General features: G+C 41.9%; 1 protein-coding gene across 1 annotated transcript; it reads left to right on the forward strand.

Moving 5' to 3' along the window:
* The first annotated feature begins 800 nt into the window (after window positions 1-800).
* Window positions 801-18,966, forward strand: LOC308317358 (long-chain-fatty-acid--CoA ligase ACSBG2-like). The gene is made up of 15 exons (XM_080766321.1): window positions 801-940; window positions 5,153-5,220; window positions 5,925-6,019; window positions 7,467-7,708; window positions 8,727-8,815; window positions 9,118-9,238; window positions 10,447-10,527; window positions 11,006-11,155; window positions 12,428-12,595; window positions 13,748-13,929; window positions 14,871-15,104; window positions 16,357-16,574; window positions 16,907-17,046; window positions 17,147-17,390; window positions 18,143-18,966. Exons 2-15 carry the CDS (start codon window positions 5,162-5,164, stop codon window positions 18,226-18,228), a joined length of 2,109 nt encoding a protein of 702 aa, XP_080622447.1. The 5' UTR covers window positions 801-940; window positions 5,153-5,161; the 3' UTR covers window positions 18,229-18,966.
* Window positions 18,967-20,841: the final 1,875 nt, after the last annotated feature.

Genomic DNA, 20,841 nt, shown 5'->3' on the forward strand with positions numbered 1-20,841 from the left:
TTGGTTCCATTTTACTGTGTTTTTACTGTGTTCTCTGTAGTGTTGCTTCCATTGACACCTGTGTAACTTAACTACAGTGTTTACCCATGGGCCTTACAGCTGGCACGCGTCCCACACACTAGTGTAGCCAAATTACTCTCGCTAGGCATATGGGGTGACCATGTGCTACGACTAAATAAGTGACCTTGCCGCAAATGATCTAGGTTACTGTCACTTGAGACCTGGGTTGAACTTTCACCCGTATTTACCACAAAACAATTTCACCTGCCTTTCCACAGCCGTCAGACAGACAAACACCAGCTGGTGCCAGTCAAGCCAAAGGATTAAAGACCTCGAATGGCATTTAAAAACATTTTATATCCAGAGCGAAATGTAAACAAAAGAAAAAGCATACCCCTAACATCCCGACCCTATTATCTAAATATTGTTTATGTAAGTGCTGTAACTTGCACAATTGTCTAACCGCATTAAAAACCATATTGAGGGTTAAAGTCTCATTTGACCTGATAAACACAAGAGTTTATCTGGCTTTATGATCTATTCAACTGATATGACCAGCTTGATAAAAGTAACAAAGTAAAAAGAAACGATGTGTGCTGGTTCTTTGGTCTCTGGCGTCTTGAGAAGGTTACCTTTGGTCAAGTTGTGTTGGTGGATCTTTAACCGGTGCGTTTGGCTTCAGTAGGGGAGCATAGCATTACATAAGTTTCCATGACTCTGGGCTGACCCCCAGGTGGGTGGGTGTGAACTGTGAGTGAGTGAGAGAGAGTGGGACTGCAGTCACCTCACACTCACACAAAGCCCCCTATAGGCTGATCTGTTCCTCCGAGGCGACAGTTGCTTGTCCCGTGCCAGGCAGGCAGAGGTTGATCCACAGTACTGCCCACCTGCACCTGTCAAGTTGATGTCATTCAGCACCGTCTCTTTACCTCTGCACAAGGTAGGCCATACTATTGTAATTCTATGACATTTTGAGGTTGTTCCACTTAACAACCTCACTTTGTTACTTTGTACTTTCCAACCTAAGGTGGAAAGTACATTTACTCAAGTCCTGTACTAAAGTACAATTTTGAGGTACATTCTTACATGGGTAAATTACATTTTTTTATATATACTTTATACTCCTACCTCACTACATATCAGGGGCACTATTTTACTTTTTACTCCGCTACTTTGACAAAATATTCTAAGTACAACTCCATGATACATTGCAATGCGGTTGTAGATCAGCTTTTTTATTTTTAAAGCTTTGACCGATTTTGAATATTTTATATTATACTGTATTAATGCCAATACTTGTTTTGCTTCATTCCATGTTCATGTGATGCTTATGTTTTCATGATTTGATGTAGTGTTGCTGGTACTGTAGTTATGCCAGCACGTGTACTAATATTAAGTCTGCAGTGGCGAGTGGGTTTCAGACAACGGCTGACCTTGTAACATTATGTGGAAACCTCATAATCCTGGTACTTTTCAGGATGCAAATGCATGGACACAGTGAGGGGCATTGTGCTCCGGTGAAGTAGTTACTCAGAATATAATGTCCTGAAATGTCTTTTTGCGTCTAATTGACAAGGCTTGACTTTGCTTTGTTATGTTTAACTTTATAGGCAGTATAGTTGCAGTTAATTCGAGTGAGGGGGGGGGGTTTGGGTTTCACATGTTTCAGTCTCTGGTATCTTAAATGTATTTAGGACTAACACAAATGACCTACATATGCAGACACAGGTATGAACTTAAGTGAGCAGCTCCCTCGTGTTTTATTGTTTGGTCAACAGAGTCACATTCATTCTTCAGAGCCCCCCTGCTGCTGCCAGGGGGTCTAGTTAAAAGCTAAACAAACACTGTAACTGGTGACTGCGGAAGCGTGCAGTTTCGCACTGTTGGATGTTATCTTCTGGCATAGACTGGAGTATTGTACACATTTCTGGAAAACTATACTATACTATTTCAAATAGGACGTAAGGACTTTCATTACTTTGTTAAGAACCCAATGTTGTCATATTAGAATATTTAACTACATTTTAGCAGCGTCGTTAACATAACCACTTAGAAGCCTTATGTTATACTTGCAGAATAAAAAAAAAAATAGTGAAAAATGTATTATGAATGACATGCTCCAAATAGACAACTTCAACAGTGGTTGAAGGACAAGTCTTATTCCCAAATAATATGCAACCTAGCCTGAATCAGGCATGTAGCCTACAAAAGAGGAATTTGTCATTGTGAAGGTCGGTGAAGAGCTCTTTAAAAGCAGTTTGCATAATGCTGAGCGAAGGCTATTTTATAGCCTCTTCATATTGCTGCACTGTAGTTTTGTAGTTAGAATGAACTTTGCCCCACATAAATCTTGACCACACTTATCTTACTGTAAGTGTATATTAAGGTCAGATTCACTTTCTTTGTCTACAGCTGTTATCAAGTTATCAAATTAAGCATGATGTCAGTTAAAACATATATCATTAATTTGTTGTAACTGACATTTCATGTTATCCCTCATCTTATGCTGAATTGAACTGACTAGCCCTTACCCGTTGTGAGATATTTGCCCCCCTCTTGTGGCCGTGGGGGGGTACTGCGCCCGGTGTGTTTTTAATTCACGGATAAATGTTGCATCCTTTGGTATTCTTCTCCTGATAAACTACACGGTTTGCACACATCTCACCATGCACAACGGCGACAGGTAGCCTGTCCACACATGGACCGCTACTTTGCATTCATATTCATGTCATATTGACAGTACAATACCCATTTTTGCATTTTTTAATCCACTAATAAATTCATTATAAATCATTAATGTGTCAAATTTTGGGCCAGCCAATGTTGAGATAGTTGAGATAAAGCGCTGTCAGGGACATTCAGACAGACAGACATTCAGACATTCGCTGAATTTTAGTATGATGATGATGATGATGATGATGATGATGATGATTAGCCTATTTTGTCTGTGCAGGTTCATGTTGTAGTGTTTCCACAGTTGCTGCATTTGCCCACTAGATGGCGCGAGTTTACTGCATCATAAAAACATCATTTAAAACAGCACTATGTATCTTTCCTCTTCTACCATGGATTTGAACCTGGTTTCCTGCTTAAGTGCTGCAATGTTTACCATTGAGCCGGCTTGCTTGCTCAGGGGATAATGGGATGGGATAAAAGGGGTGGCCATAGCTGAGTGGCTAGCTAGTGAGCCCGCCTGGGGAGCCACAATGCCAGAGCCCCTGGTTGTCCCAGGTACGATTCCAGGCCAGGTCAGCAATGTCAATGTGTGTCCCTGAGCAAGACTCTTAACCCCTCATTGCTCCCCGAGCGCCATAGAATCCAATGGCTGCTCAATGCTCCTAGTTGTTGTAGGATGGGTAAAATGCAGAGGACGAAGTGTGTGTGTGTGTGTGTGTGTGTGTGTGTGTGTGTGTGTGTGTGTGTGTGTGTGTGTGTGTGTGTGTGTGAGCATCCACCTGGGTGATGGCAGACTGCTGGGAAAGCGCTGGTGCTTTTGCATGGGGGGTCAGATCAACATATGGAATTAATTCTGTAGCCTACTGGCCATATATGGAGCATGTTTGATGAGGTCAGATCAACATATAGAATGTCAGAACAGGTCAGCTCCATATATGGAGATCTAAGGGTGCCAGCGGGGGAAGTGTCTTGAGTGTATAGGGTTTGAGGAGGACTGGCCATATTTGGAGTGTGTCTTGAGAGTACAGGATTTGATGAGGTCAGATCAAGATATGAAATGTCAGAACATCTCAGCTCCATATATGGAGATCTAAGCGTGGCAGCAGGGGCAGTGACTTGAGTGTACATGGTTTGATGAGGGCCACGGTAGGGCCGGGCCTTAATTTCCGGGCCTGTTGAGAACTCATTTTCATCGGCGGCCAGGTGCGGCTGCACTAATAACTTTGGGGCAGGCCCGTCTAGAGTTTAAATGGACAGGTATCAGTCAAAAGGGAGACATTGAAGAGGACGGACGGGTGGGGTGGGATCAACATATGGAATGTCAGAACAGGTCAGTTCCATATATGGAGATCTAGGGGTTTGAGGTCAGATGTAGAGTTGCTGGCCGGCTCCATATATGCAGATCTAGGTGATGATGCAGTCTTCTCTCTGTATGGCTAGCCAGGGATTGATGAGGTCAGTGTCATGATCTTCATATATGGAGATACCCATATATGGTGGCGTGACGTGTCACAAGGAATGACCAATATATCGAGGCGTGATGTCACGAGGTGTGACCATATGGAGGTTGATGTCACGAGGCGTGACCATATATGGAGGCGTGACCGACCGACTGACGGGAGATGCGGCAATAATGTGACCAAAAAAACCCACCAAGGAGTGGGAACTATTCTACTATTCTAAATTGAATCTTGACCATTAGGTCAACATTCGTGTCCGATCATGTGTCTAGGTGAGAAGTGACCATTGACACAATCTAAATGTCAATAGAAGAGCAGGGAGCCAAAATACAACCATCTCAATTGTATAAGTTATATTGTATTAACATACTCTACCTTACAGATTGGACAACATTTTATTTTATTCATTAAGAAATGGTTAGGTAACCTCACAAAAAACAAACATGCAATAATTCTGGTCTCTATACTCTACTGGTCTCTATTCCTTTCCACCTGATGGAGTGGAAAGGAACTGGTTGGAATCATTGTAACCCCTCTATCCATATTTTATACAATAGAAGATGTACAAGTTCAATTCAATCATATCAATTTTGTGGGTCCTTGACATGAAATGGTTTGATAAACCGCTATACGGTTCATGTCCTTAAACTAACCTCTATTATCTATAGACGACATTGTTTGGGTGACTGATTAGTCAGTGGGACAAAGGTTATTATTGCCCTTTCAGATGGCCCAACATTCTCTGGCATAACGTCCAAAGTTTCAACACATGATGGAGACATAGGGCTGGAGGCAGCACAGTAGTAGTGATTATATTGACATGACAAATGCCATCGACAGTGAGATGTTGCAAGCAATGACCTCTCTGGCTCTCTGTGAATGTCTGTGTCATATAAATGTTGCGGTTTCATTAGGAGCAAGTGATTTGTGTGATGAAACGGCTGTGAAAAGGAATCTTGCATGTTATCTAAAACGGCACCTGATCTAAATAAAGCTTGCTTTTCCACTTATTCAAGCACTAGAAGATGTCTGACCAAGAGCACTCTGTTATCAGCGACGGCATCCTGGAAGATATCACTGAGAGGTATGCGACCAGATAGCATTTCACATCATGTGCATGAAGAGCCAAGAGTTTTGATCCTTTCAGATGTGCTGTAGGTGACGTGTTTGTGAAAATAACGTAATCACATACGTATGTTGTGTTTGTTCAGTAATTTCAGGGGCCTCTTCAGGTTTTTTCTTTAGTAAACAGAAGTTCCATTTACCCGGGATAAATGATTAATGTCAAAATTAAAGAGGGTTTTTTTGTTTTGTTCCTTTTCACAAATACTTTCTGTTTTAACCAAAATATATTTACAGCATCTTTAAAGGGATAGTTCACTCAAAAGTGTCTTTTGAGTCCTACCGGAGACTGGTCATCAAATTATTGGGTTAGGAATGCAAAATAAACGAAGAAATCACTGTGAATTCAAAGCTCCATGGGGTGTGTGATTTTGGGGTTGAAGTATCCCATTAAACTTTTGTCATTAAGACTTTTAGTCCTCTTAAACCCCAGTGTCCTTATGTTAGGCATGTTATTATGGGTGATTGTTTTTAAAGAATGTGTTAAAAAATAGCAACTTTTGCTATATGTCATATGGCAAAGTAAAAAACTGCGTTTAAGTGACATTTCCAGAGACATTGTATCTTTCCAGAATCATGCGACCTCACTGCAGGCAATTTGTTTAATAATGGTGGTCTGACATAAACAAATGTTAAGATTTCAAACCTTTTCAATGTGCATTACAGCATAACTACCCTGAAGGTGTCTGCTCCACTCGCCAACGGAGGAGTCTGCAAGTCAGCAGAGACCGACACGCAACAGGCTGAAGTGACAACGAACGGTAGGGGTGCATTGCAATAGTTAATCGATTGAATCGAATAATCCACTAATAGCTCACAATTAAATTAAAAGCTTTGTATTGTGAGCATCAACTATTTTCACTATTTGTGTACTACACCATTGTGAAAAGTAGATAGAATATTGTTTACGTGGTTACGTAATTGACTTGTTGAAGTATAAAACATTTTAAAAATATAGATTTTTGATTATTAGATTAATCAAAATTTTCATTTTATTCGCTAAGGTAATAATCAAGGGTTGCAGCCCTAATTCGACGCAGACAAGAAGTCTTCCAAAAGTCCACACAGAACCAAAGACACAAACAAATATGTCCATGTTGTTTGATGATAATAGTATTAGCAGGTTGGTGAAAACTGGTTTTGTGTACTTTGAAAGGGTGCAGACAGTAGAGGTAATTGGAGAGCATGTATAATATTGTCACTGTCGGGCAGAAACCTTGTATTTCCTTCATTTTTTGAAAATGTTTACCTATAACTGTGTATAATGAAGATGCCCAAAAGATGGATCCAATGTAGTTATTATATAGTAATAATCTTTTACTGAGATATTTATATAAATAAATAAAAACACAGACGGCCTTAAACACCTTCAACCTGGGTCCTTATTTAAAATAACCTGTGTTCCTTTTTCCATTTCTTGAGTGGCAAGTTTTGTAAATTTCCTTTCGCCCGAGAGTGACGATACTATGCATTTTTCTGAGGATTCTATCTACAGCACAGTATCATGCTGAGATCTTGAAAAAAGAAAAATAGAATATTTGGAAACTAATGAGTGAATTGCCTTTGCCAATGAAATAGCACTCTTTCTTATAGTATTAAAATCCTTGACATTATTAATGTGCTCACTGTAAGCCTTATTCACTGCTATTAATGTTTTTCATGCCTTTGATTTAGTTTTTTCTTTATTGCTCTGTAAAGCACTTTGAGCTGCATTTCATGTCATGGAAGGTGCTATACAAACAACGTTGTATTGTTATTATTATGACCATGACCTTTTGTCATCGTCATGCTAATCTCTGTCGTGCGTATACCGACTGGCTCCAGTGGATCTTTATCCATTGTGTCAATGGTCCTGAGTCCTGACCAAACCTGATTGGTTGGTAGTGAGGTGCATTCCATAGCTTCCGTATCATCTCGCGTAACCTGAAACAAACCAGCCCCCGGCAGCTCTAAAGGACCTGAAATTCATGCTGTGAAACAGCCCTGCTGAATACACACCCACAAGGTGGAAGCTCAGCATATAGACATGTCTGCAGCCTTCAACTGTCCGTGCAGTCTTGACTCTCTCTGTCACTTGTAGACTTGACTGCTGTTGTGTTGGTTGTTGCGTTAGTAGGACTTTATCAGGCTTCTTTTTGCTGATGGCGGGTAAATGCAACTGCTGTGCTCACGCCGAACCTAAGGCGATCCCTCTTCCGAATGTTGCAGCGAGTCTGAGCCCAGCCGATCAGCTATGGAGCATCACCAAAGACATTGGAGTCAAGTTGAGGATGGAGGGCTCCGGTCGGGGGTCGGAGACCGCAGTGAACTGCCACCAGATGTTCCAGGAGACGGTGACCAGTTATGGTGACCACGCTGCGCTGGCCTTCAAGAAGGAAGGCCACTGGGAGACTGTGTCTTACAGCCAGTACTATGAGCAGTGCCGAGCAGCTGCCAAGAGCTTCCTAAAGGTAGGATTGTTCCCAGTGCTGGGAAAAGTTTTTAATACAAAGTATCAATACTGCAACGTAGAAATGATAGTTGCCAGTGAAAGTCCCGAATTCAAAATGTACTTGCGTGAAAGTACAAAGGTTTTGGCATCAAAATGTACTTAACGGACCAAAAGCAAAAGTACGCATTTTGCAGAATGTCCCATTCCAAGTTTTTAAATGCCGGTATATAAAGATCTACAAAGTAACTAGTAACTAAAGTGTTAAAATAATTGTAGTGGAGTAAAAAGTACAATATTTGCCTCTGAGATGTAGTGCAAATACCTCAAAATTGTACTTAAGTACAGTCCTTGAGTAAAAGTACCTAGTTACTTTACACCACTGATTGTTCCTCTATATTTAGTTCTGTATATTGGGTCAACTTCTTCCCCTGTATATCAAATCTCTTTGCTGAAAATAGCTTATCCACAAGCTTAGGTGAATGTTCCCAGAACAAGGATGCTAGTGTTCTCATGGGAATTATTACACACATGTTATTCCGTTTATCTTATTTTTGTACAGCTCCACATTAGCATGGTTTCTGCAGCTGTGAGACAAATGCCTTGTCTTGGGATTAAGTAGTCTTTCCTATGCAATGTCGTCGTCCCTGCCCCCCATAAAGGATCATCAAGGATTTAACATCAAAGATTGATCAATGACATCGATTTTCTGTCATTGGTTCTTTGTTCTTCTGCAGCTTTTTCTTTTACGGTGTGAGTGTTTACATAGTTGGACAGAAACTGCGTTGATCCCTCATAGTAATTTCCTTCGTGGTGTGAGAATGGGACGGCTGAAAGCCAACACTTGGGTGTGTGGGGATTTTGACAGCTTATGTTTCTTCTCTGGTTTCATGGTCACGTCCGTGCCCCGTGATGCAGAGTATATCTCCTGAAGCATGATGTAGGTCAAAAGTTACCGAGGCATGTGCCGCGTCTAGTTAAAAATGCATTCAACTACAACGAAACGAAAACACATCTTAACTCCTCGTGTCTGTTTGTAGTTGGGACTGGAACGCTACCATGGTGTCGGGATTCTGGGATTCAACTCTCCTGAATGGTTCATCTCAGACGTCGGCTGCATCATGGCTGGGTAAGAAGATTATATTTTCATATGTAGTGTTAGGAGGACTGCAACTATCGATTATTTTCTTTTTTTTCTCTTTCTCTCTCTCTCTCTCTCTCTCTCTCTCTCTCTCTCTTGCATTTAAAAAATATATATCTGCCTTTGTAGATGATTACAGAACAGTACACATTCTACTGTATCGTTACTGTGCTGGCAGATGCATGAATTAACCACTTGATCCCGGTCCCTAGATCCCCAGGGCTCTATACTAGGCCCCCCTCCTGGTTTCGCTGTACACTAAATATCTTCTCTTGATTGGTGCTGTATAGGGGCCTGGCTGCCGGCATCTACACCACCAACTCCCCCGAGGCCTGCCAGTATGTGGCCCAAAACTGCGAGGCCAACATCCTGGTCGTGGAGAACCACAAACAGCTTCTCAAAATCTTACAGGTCAGGAGACACACTCCCACTAGTTATAGTCCATGATAAATACTTTTGTTTTGCGAAAATATCATTCAGCCTTTGACTTCAGTGGCTCCATTTGGAAAGAATTGGTCATTCTAGCCATGATCATGGTGATATCAGAGAGAGAAGAGTCTCTTTCTCCTTACTCTGGTTGACTCATCTAGTATTGTGTAGCCAGATGACCAGAGATCTCGTCCACCTACAGATACTGTACATAATATAGGACATCTACATTCAGTGAATGAGCTAAATGTGGGTGGAAGCAATTTGTATATGTAAAAACAGACTTTAGGGCGGTCCTTCATATCGGGATGATATCGGGGTTGGCTTTAAAGGCAGCAGTTTGATAGCACTGGTTCTAGCCCAATTATTGGATCAAGACTCAAGAAGCAACAGTTTTAATTGTCACTTACTACAGTACAAGCAGTACAGTACAAGCCGCAAAATGTTGGTGGGACCTGTTCTGCAGAGCTGTGTTAAGATAACAATACACCAATAACAAAGCAAAACAACAATAGATTTCCCCAGAGGTATCAGTAGGCACTATAGGCAGGGATCTCTGATCATCTGGCTGAAGCGAAACTACCAGTAGTCACCCCCATCAAAGTCCCATGATCCACACAATATGAATAATGCACTGCTCCTCCTATGTGAATGAATGGCTGGAAGAAGGGTGGCGTCTGCTTGTCGGGAAAGGATACAGGAGGGCTCGTGTCACTGTCTTCCAGTTCCAAATATTACATTACACTAGTTAAGCTGCTTTATCACTTTAGGGAACTAACACGAGACAGAATTAATCATTTCAATTCAATCGCATCATTTCTTCAAAAAATGACATAGGCCATTAGTTTAAGAAGATGACGATTTGCAATAATATGTTATGTTAATTATGGGATTGGTGCACATTGTGATGTAGATGCTGAAATTATATATCATTCAGCCATAGATGAGGTAAATCCTCAAACCTTTAAAAAATCCAGACCCATATAGACCTGAGGCCAATTTTAAAAACGCCCTCTAAATAACGCACACACACTCACACACACACACGGATTGAAAGGTAAAAGGACGTAGGGCTATGTACAGTATGTTAATCGAGTCAAATGAACCCAGAGGATGTCAAGTATGATTGATTGCACTTCATTCACCTTCACTGTGTAAATTACTCATTCCGATCCGTGGTGTCATTTCAGGTTAAAGATCAGCTACCTCACCTGAAGGCCATAGTTCAGTACAAGGATGAGCTGCAACAGAAGCTGCCCAACTTGTACACGGTAGGTTTTAATTTTGACTCAAGTTTGGAACATTGCCAGACTCTGACGAGAGGTTTGCATACGGATGCATACTATCTGTGACGGCATCAAAATGCCGCTGGCTGATGCATACTACTGATGCATACTATCTGTGACTGTCATCAAACGTTTAAACTACGTGTGTTCTCGTCACAACAGCACAGTTGGCAACACATTGCAAACATAACTCGGCTTGGTCTGAGGTGCCCTGGCCTGTACTAAGCATTTGTTTGAATTATTATATTGTTTCTTTAAAATAGATCCAGAAAAGTGTTTTTATATTAGGTATTTTTTGTTACACAAGCTCACACCATTTAAAAATGTATTTACAGTTAAAACTGGCAAAAAGTCAGTCAGTCGGTACTACAACACATATATTAGTTTTTATTTAGTTTTAGGGTCTAGTTTTTGTTATTAAACTATAATTTGATATACTAAGCTGACTTGTGTGTCTATGCAGTGGGCAGAGTTCATGAAGTTGGGCGAGGACGTGCCCGACTCGCAGCTGGACACTGTGATCGGCAGCCTGAAGGCCAACGAGTGCTGCACTCTCATCTACACCTCTGGGACGACGGGCAACCCTAAAGGAGTCATGTTGAGCCATGACAATGTGAGTAACAAGACAATCTGACTGAACTAACAATTCAGCTTTTTAATTGATGCACACCGCAGGCCGATTAAGACCAAGTTGTCATATTGATAACTAGAAGAATTGAAGGTAGAATTAAATGAAATAAAATAAAATTGGATCAAATGAGAACAATGACAAAGTGAATGGCAACACTCGTGTGGTGCAGGGGTGATGCAAGTGCTGCAAGTACCTGCCCCCCATTGTCTTAAGGCCCGAGTCTGGTGTCAAACCACACCAAAGCAATTCTTTGCAACTCCTTTCAACAAAACTGATTTATGGACATGTCACAACAGTGCAACAAAACAGTTTTAAGGACATGTCACACCGATGCAACTCCTTGCAATAAAACAGTTTTAAGGACATGTCACACCAATGCAACTCCTTGCAATAAAACAGTTTTAAGGACATGTCACACCAATGCAACTCCTTGAACCTGCCATACAGGCCAGTTTGTTTTCGACAACAACAATATGTAACTAACTACAGTAGCAGTGCTAATTTTGTTGACTAAGACTAAAATATATATATATATTTTTTTTAAACAATTTCAGATGACTATAGGACTATAAACTAAATGGTGTGTTATTCAAAAGACTAAATCAGAATTTTCTGTCAAAATTAACACTGCTACAATAACTAGACGGGTAAGTATTAGGTTGTTGAGAGCAGATGGAAACGGCCGTTTCTGTCTCTGCATTTTCTCCAAATGTTATTGTTTGTCTGGGTTACCTCGGAGTAGTTTAGGCCGGGTCAACTCAAACGAAGGGAAACAATCCTCCTGCAGAAAATCACCTCCTCAGTTTACTTCTCCTCCCTGAATTTCAGCACAGTGGAGTTGGAAGAATCTCGGCAGGTCTTCTTAGGCAGGGAGTGAATTTGTCTCTAAACATGCTCTGACTCGAGCTACTTAAACGATCAAAACAAACAACAGGTAGAGAAAATGCAGAGAGAGTGCTGGACACTGTCTTTGAGAGCTGCTGCCAGCATGCAAACTGTTTCTTCCACACAGAGTGACACACCTGTGGCAACTATCACCTGAGTAGGGAGATTGCCAGGTGTTCAATCATCGTTACCTGGTGATGGCCTGTTAATTATTCAATTAAGCAGAGTCACTTGTGACTCTGGCCGTCACATTCCTCCCCCCATGGAGAACGCCGACCAAGATTGAGGGAGGCGGGTCGTCACAAGACCACTTTGACTGAATAATGGGCCAGACATTAACTCCTCTCCTGCCCCTTTATTCACATGCAGATCACCTGGACCTGCTTCCAGGCGGGTTCCTCCCTGGACCTGAACTACGGCGAGGAGGTGCTGGTCAGCTACCTGCCCCTCAGCCACGTCGCCGCCCAGATCAATGACATGTGGATCTCCATGAGGTTCGCGGCCACCACGCACTTCGCTGATCCGGATGCCCTCAAGGTAAGGCCAAGGTCAACAACACGCATATTCTATAGCGATGCACTGCTTCTCAAACGTGGGGTCGACAAATCTGTTTATCAAATCTTGTTTAACCTAATATCCTCACCTCACCTATCCCGTAACCCCGGAGGGTCGTTGGGGCACCACAGACGATCTGTTGACCAGCTCTCTCCATCCCTCTCTGTCCTCGGCAGCTCTCATTGCCTCACTGAGTTTCAAGTGTGTCCATTCTCCGATGTTATCTTCCCATCTTTTCTTCTGTCTCCCTCTTCTTAACCTAATATACAATTTACAATTTAGGCATTTAGCAGACGCTCTTAATCCAGAGCGATTTACATTAAGCAAGAACAAAAAAGCATGGGAATACATCACATAAAAAGCATGTATCATGAAACATGCGTAAGCTAAGAAAGTAACAGTGGAATATCTATATAATGAAACTATACATGCCGGTATAAACTATACATATATACTACTATGCTATACATATGTGCTATGACGTGCTATGACTACATACAATGCAATTATAGTGCTGTCTACAATCTACATAACATGCTATAAGTCTGTATCAAAGTCTACAGAAATGCTATCTAAGGGGGTAGGGTTAAGTGCTATGGGCCATGATGGAGTCTGAAAAGGTGGGTTTTCAGACTACGGCGGAAGATTGGTTCAAGGTTCAAGGTTGGATATAGGTTCAAGGTTCAAGAACGAGTACGGAACGAAATGTGTTTACTCAGGTCCTGGTCAGGCAAAACAACATCTAAAAATAACACTTCATAGACATAAAACAAAGCAAAGTGCAAAAAAGCAATTGCACAACCAGTGTGACGAGGCACACAGGTGTATCATGATACAGTGGCACCATACTGTTATGAATTGTCTTTACATTTACTATTGTGTGCACTCAATACAAAGGCAAATTCTGTACCCGACCACTTTCAACTTGGCGTTAGACAAAAATGCATAAAAAAATAAAAAAATAGCAGACCTACAAGCTCGTAGCGCACCACTCGGTGGCGCGCTATGAGCTTGTAGATCTGCTATTTTTCAATAGCTAAAGCATAACATAATGCTAACACCAAAAGGGGTTCCCGCCCAATTTTGTTTTAATACGTAATGGATACCTAATCACATTGTAATGTATGTCCTCAGGGCTCCTTGGGGACCACGCTGAAAGAGGTGCGGCCCACGTCGTTCCTGGGCGTCCCCCGGGTGTGGGAGAAGATGCAGGAGAAGATGAGAGCTATCGGTGCCAAGTCATCTCCCATGAGGAAGAGAGTAGCAGACTGGGCCAAGTCCATAGGGCTGCAGTACAACTACAGTGCCATGAATGGGTGAGGCATCTTGGGCAGAGTGCAATAATGTCAATAAGTTTGTACAATGGTTTGAATGTTACAGCTTGTGTGTTTATCTTACGTTTGTCAGTAATGTACTGTCACACTAGTAAAGTATACTGTGTAGGCCTATAGAGCGTCGCAGTCCCACCCCCTTTCATGACGACGCCAGGCCCAGGAAATGATTCACAATGCATTTTTCCCCTAGACATTTCAAAAGGTTTTAAAGACGGTTACGCCGCGGACAAAGCCAACTCGAGTCGTGACAACTCATGACAACAAACACAATATTTTGGACCAAACAAATAATTACAAAGAAGAAAAAAATCAACTCTTTCTAATTATTTGTTCGGCCCAAAGAATTGTGTTTGTTGTCATGATTTGTCACGACAAGAGTTGGCTTTGTCCGCGGTGTAAAAGTCTTTAAATAAATACTTTTTGAAATGAGGAAAATGAATGGAGAATCATTTCCTGGGCCCTGGTAGGGGACTGCGACGCTCATAGCGTGATTCGTAGTCAATGGGCTAAACATTCCACACCACCAATATGCTCCTTAGACCTGGGGCTGATTCTACAAATGCCTTCTAAATCAGTCCTCACACACATTAAAAAATGTTCAAAAGAATGTTCAAAAATAGCAGATGTATTGTACAAGCTCACTTTTGTACATCTGCTATTTTTGAATAGCCAACGTAAAAATCTAAAGATGACACTGATGCTGTGTTAACATGACACAACAGTATATTTGGTCGGTATGTTGGTTGTAATGTTGTAATCTGACATCAAGAGTTAAATTCCTCGTTGATTTGTATGCTAATTTCACAGTCCCCAGCATCATTATTCCATTCATTGAAGACAGGTGTGATTAAATTCCATTCCCAGTAATTTATGTAAAAATCTGACTTCTTTGGGTGTGTGTGTTTGTTTGTTTCGACTGACAGGGAGCACCAGGTGCCCTGGGGCTTCATGCTGGCCAACAATCTGGTCTTCAAGAAGGTGCGCGAGGCACTGGGCTTGGACCGCTGCAGAGCCTGCTTCACGGGGGCTGCTCCTATCACCAAGGACACCCTGGAGTACTTCATGAGCCTGAATATGCCACTTTTCGAGTTGTACGGCATGAGTGAAAGTTCAGGGCCGCACACCATCTCCTGGCCTGACAATTTCCACATCATGAGGTTAGTGGTGGAAGCACTCAATAGTTTTGACATACGTCGGATTACTTAATGAGCCTGAATATGCTGCTTTTCGAGTTATACGGCATGAGGGAGAGAGTGTAGGGCCGCAGTCCCATCTCCTGGGTTGACAATGACCACATTATGAGGTCAGACTCGGTATGGCATTCAGCGGAGAGGATGAAGCACTCAGATTTTGTTTTTACTTGCACACCTTAAACGTTGAGAACAGGTGTGCAGGACAAAAGGAATGTCCACATGCACAACGAGAAAGGTCACTGTCGAGAACTTGCATTTTCTTTTATGACTGAACAATGTTTCGGTCCTTAGACACAATTATAACAGCGAGTTGCAACTCTTTGTTTATGTAGGCTTCCACGTGTGCAGCTCAGGGAGCAAAAAGAAAAGAATTCGCATGAAAGAATCCTGAGGAAGCAGCGTGTTAAAATCTGTATTTTTAAATTAAAAGAGGTCCTAAATCACATATTGTGCATTCAGTATAGTGCGTGTCAGTATAACGTTGCTTGCCTTAGAAGGAAGTCTTAAACCCATTAAAGTGTGTCAGTAAAGTGCAGATCAGTTGACAGCAGTTTGACAGCGGCTAGATAAAAATGATGATACTCCGGTATCGCTTGCCAGGTTGAAGGTGTGGCAATGGGGTGATGTCTGTCCCTGATGATACTCTCAGCCTTGGCTACAGAGGACAAACATACAGAGCCGTAAAACTGCAGGAGTATTGGCGTCAATATACTTGCAGTACCAAATTATACAACGTGTAGCGATAGATCTGTGCCGACTGATGCACCTAGTTGATAACGCGGGTGAAAAACTTTGAGGCTCGCACTGAATGCTGATTAAACAGATATGAGCAGTGGCTCCGAACAGACAGTAGAGAAAACTATGATCTGCACTTCGATATGGTGTCAACTCATTCTGTCTTTGAAAAACTCATCAAAAAAGAAATCATTTTCAGTTTAATCTACTAGAGCTACATTTCTCATCCACCCCAGATACTAGACGGGGGCTAACTAAGGACATTTTCTTTGTGATTTGAGTTTGCTTTAGTTTGGTCATCTTAAAATAAAGTTTTTCCATCGTGACTACAAGTTATGCGACCTCTCCTCCTTTCTGTTCACGTTTATCTCCCATGGTCAGCACTGCAACACTTAGTTGACTTTCAGTCAACTAACATTTTTTGTAGTTATTTAATTTAAGTTTTAGTCAACCCTAATAAATAACCTTGGTCTTTGCACAGCTGCGGGAAGGTGATGAAAGGCTGCAAGACGAAGCTGGACCAGCCTGACACGGCAGGGAACGGCGAGATCTGTTTCTGGGGGCGACACGTCTTCATGGGCTACCTCAACATGGCCGACAAAACGACAGAGGCCCTGGACGAGGACGGCTGGCTGCACTCCGGAGACCTGGGCAAGCACGACAACAACGACTTCCTGTACATCACGGGAAGAATCAAGGGTAAGGGGACGTCTTCACGGATGTTGTGTGCTGTGGGGTTTCGAACCCCATCCATGTATAAGCGTATGAGCATGTTATTATAGGTGAAAATGTTTAAAAAAAAGAATAATAATGTTTAGAAAAATAGCAGATGTACAAGCTCGATGCGTAGATCAACTATTTTCAGAGCGTGAGGCTGTGTGACAAATGTCCACAATAGTAAATGTCAAGCTGAAACTGGCCACATATATAGTAAACTGCCGCCAGGACGAGCATTTCATGTCAAAATAAATGGTGGTAAAGAAGAGAAATGCAAGACACAAGAATTAAAGTGGCTCATTTTGTTTGGACAGAGCTGATCATCACAGCAGGTGGCGAGAACATCCCACCGGTTCCTCTGGAGGACGCCGTGAAGGCAGAGACGGCCATCATCAGCAACGCCATGCTGCTCGGTGACAAGCTCAAGTTCCTCTCCATGCTGCTCACTCTCAAGGTACACGCTCTCTTACATATCTGCTGCATAGATACAACTACTAAATAAGTCACTAGGATGGCCCCCGTTACCGTTAATGACCCTTCTCTCTTTTCCATAGTGCGAAGTGGATGACAACGGTGAGCCCACGGACGATCTGAGCCCCGCGGCACTTGCCTTCTGTCAACAACACGGCGTCGGGGCAACCAAGGTCTCAGAGATCGTACTCAATAAGGAGCCGGCCATCTACAAGGCCATCCAGGAAGGCATGGAGCGCGTCAACGCCGTAGCTCCCTCCAACGCCCAGAAAATCCAAAAGTGGGTCATCTTGGATAGAGACTTCAGTGTCTCTGGCGGGGAACTGGGTAAGTTATTGAATATATGTATATAATCTAATCTAATTTCTGTTCGGCCTCTTTCAATCTGGCCTCCCTGTGTGTCTTTGTAGGTGAAAGTTGACAATGTCACTTTGACACATACCGTATTATTACCGCTTATTATGGAAGCTTGCTTATTTTCTCTGTCAGCAATATAAAATAGGACTTAATTGGTTAAAGGAAGCGGGAAGTGAAAGCATACAGTGCCAGCCAGAAGTTTTTAGCATTTAGTAGCATTTAATTGAACATTGAATGAATTACCTACTTTGGTAGTCAAAGACAGTGAGATAAGACTTTGTCTCATGACTTTGTTTTGTGCCAAGCGGCATTCCATTTCTTTCTGTTACTAGACCATCACATGTTGCCCTCACCTCATTAAACCGCTCTGGTGGCATTTTGTAAGCGCCAGGGTTTGACTTTTTGCCAGCTGTCACATAACATAACAGAGAGAGAATTGACACTAGGGCTTTCTATACTTCTATTCTATTACTTTTTCGATTCCTCGAAAAAGTAAGCACTTTAATTATATATTTTTTTACAATTGTCTATATAACCCACCAGCCGCACAAGGATACTATAAGCGCACAAATGCTGATTTATCCCGACTCCATGTTCACGAATGCAGCCGTTCTCACGTTCTCTCGCATGGGCACTCCGCTTGCGCACGCAAATATTGTTTTTGTTTAATAATCGATTAGTTCGATTAACTGTTAATATTTCTTCCCTGTTTGTCTCCTCAGGGCCCACCATGAAACTGAAAAGGCCCTGTGTTGTGACAATGTACCAGGAGAAAATAGACCAGCTGTACTCGGTGAACCAGGAATAACAAACAGTAGCTGAACAGGGATTGTAGGGCAATGGTGAACGAGAACAAAGGCCAACACTGCAAAGAAGCCTGCATGGCCTTGGCTATACATAGCACCAAGCACCTCCGACCTCCGTGTATATTCCAGCATGTAAAAATACTATTTAATGTTGATTTTCTTTTTTTTTTACTAAAGTAAAGAGGCCTGATCACGATAATGTTTAGCTCTAGTTGTGCCGTTAATGATTGAGGTTTTTGTAGACAATTCTGTGTCAATCTTCCCTTGAACTGGAAGCAACACCTCTTGATATACAGTCCAAATCACTATTTAAGTTGTTGTAAATGAAATGTACATGTGACTTGAAATGCACTTTCTGTAAATAAACCACATATTCAAAGCCAAATTCTGCCATCTACACTAGCGTACACATATAAACTATAAATACCTGGAGAGACAAATTAAACTTACAAGCCTCTTTATTATATTTTTGATGTAGCAGTATCTTTGTATATTTTTGCAGTAATAAGTACGATCCTATTTTGAGGAGCCATTCAGACATTGCTTTGAGTAAAGGGAGTTTAGTTGGAAATGAACAACTATTGCTGTTTATGTATTTAAGAAATATGTGTAATCTCAACAAGCAGGGGCAACGAAAGTGCCTCAGTCTATATGTACAGTTTGAGAAATATTTAAATGTGTATTTTTCGACGCATGTTCTGTAAAATTATACTTTGTCAATAAAAAAAATAAAACAATGATTCATTTCAGGAAAATATGTAAGATGTTGTGCTTTTACTATACGCTAACAGTAGTGATGTGAAGTGTAAATACATTTGACATTCGGATTACAGCCTTTTGGAGTGTTCAAATGTTTCTCCACTCAAGCTAAAAATAAAGACACAGATCAACTCTTAAATGATTAATTAGCCCATAATTATCTTCATTACCAACAACACCAGGAGTGAACAAGGGAGTAATTAACAGGATGGGAAATACCCAAGCCGGTCCCCCAGGCTAAATGTGTCACCCGGCACCAGCAAATTCCACTGGTTTCCTACTTACTTAGTTACTTCACACTAGTGGTTGTCAAAGTGGGGTACTGTCTGGGACCCCAGGTGTCGTTGATTGTCACAGGGGGTCCCCCGCTAATATGTATTAATAGTTAGGAACCAAATGGACCCTATACTTACTGACAGGTCTGTATTGTATAATTGTAACTATGGCTGTGTGTAGGACCAAGCAGTCAAAGGCTCAAAGCATAAGGCAACACAGGTTTTCAAACTCAAAGTTTGTTTCATTTAACAAATTAACAAATAATTAAGTAAGGATTCAACAAAACAGGTTATAGCCAAGGGCCCTTAAGAAGTCAACAAAACATAACTGAAAATAAAAATAATCTGTAACCAAACAGGAAGTGAACTCAAGTAACAGAAATAATATAATGAGACTTATATAGTGGTGGACCAAACCAATAAATACATACAGGGGTTGACGGCAATTAGAGCCAACTAGAATCACTAAGCAATTCCCCCTCTCAATCAAGTCTGTTGGTATGGTCCTCTGCAAAGAAGCTGGCTCCACCCCCAGGCCCAGCTTTTGACATTTCAGGAACTAAACTAGAAACAAAAATTCAAGAAATTTTACTAGGTGCCTGAAGCTCGCCAAGTCTGTGCAGCATTTGAGCCACGGACCACCATTTGATGACATTTAGCCTCTCAGACCCTTGGTTACATGTGCGCCAGGTCTCCCCATTGACTTTCAATGGGTTATTTTGTCTAAGCATTACGTTGCCACCTATATCGTCACCTATATCGTGTGCACCCATATTTTGGCGTACGCACGGTTGATAAATGAGGGCCTCAGAACATAGATGATCTACCTGTACAAGCTCACAATGAATCACAATGCAACACGATGATCTGTCAATCCCGCTCTGTCAGTGTTACAGGAATTCAGGCTCTCTATGTTCACATTCCAAAGACAGAAGTTAGTTTCCAGTAAGGAAGTTAATTCAATATAATAACCATTGCAACAGGGCTGCCAAGTATTAACACCTTTGCACGCCACATGCCTCATTTTCCCCTCTCACTTCTTCATAATTGACATACCTTGCTACTCGGGGCTTGCCCTACTTGCATCGAGGGCAGGCATGCTTTCAAATGTCCACACAAACTATAGTCAGAGGCCTGGAATCCTATATGCTATATGGAGCCTATAATGTTAGAGGTGATTCATTTTAATGCCTTTTCAATCAATCAATGAATGCCTCTTCATCGTCTTGGGTCATGCTTCTGCAGCAACTATTGGAATGCATCAAATGATACGCATCTCTCTCTCTCTCTCTCTCTTTGAAAGAGGACGAGTGTGGCTACAAAATTACCGAAACCCATGCGTGTTTTGGCCGTGAGGACGATTTGTTCGGAGAATTTCGGTACAGTCTTCACAGTGGCTTCTCACTCTGAGCCGGTCTCTCTCTGGGCGTGCGACACTGAGTCGAGATTTTTGCTCAGACCAAACACACTTTGAACTGCGATAGCGGGCAAACCGTGCAACGTATTCGAATTCCGTCTGAACCACAACAAAGGCGATGGCCTCGTGTGCTGTTTGAGGTTTAAATCGTGTTTCTACGTAAC

This window comes from Protomyctophum bolini, assembly GCF_963924005.1.
Source record: "Protomyctophum bolini genome assembly, chromosome: 6".
Lineage (NCBI taxonomy): Eukaryota > Metazoa > Chordata > Actinopteri > Myctophiformes > Myctophidae > Protomyctophum > Protomyctophum bolini.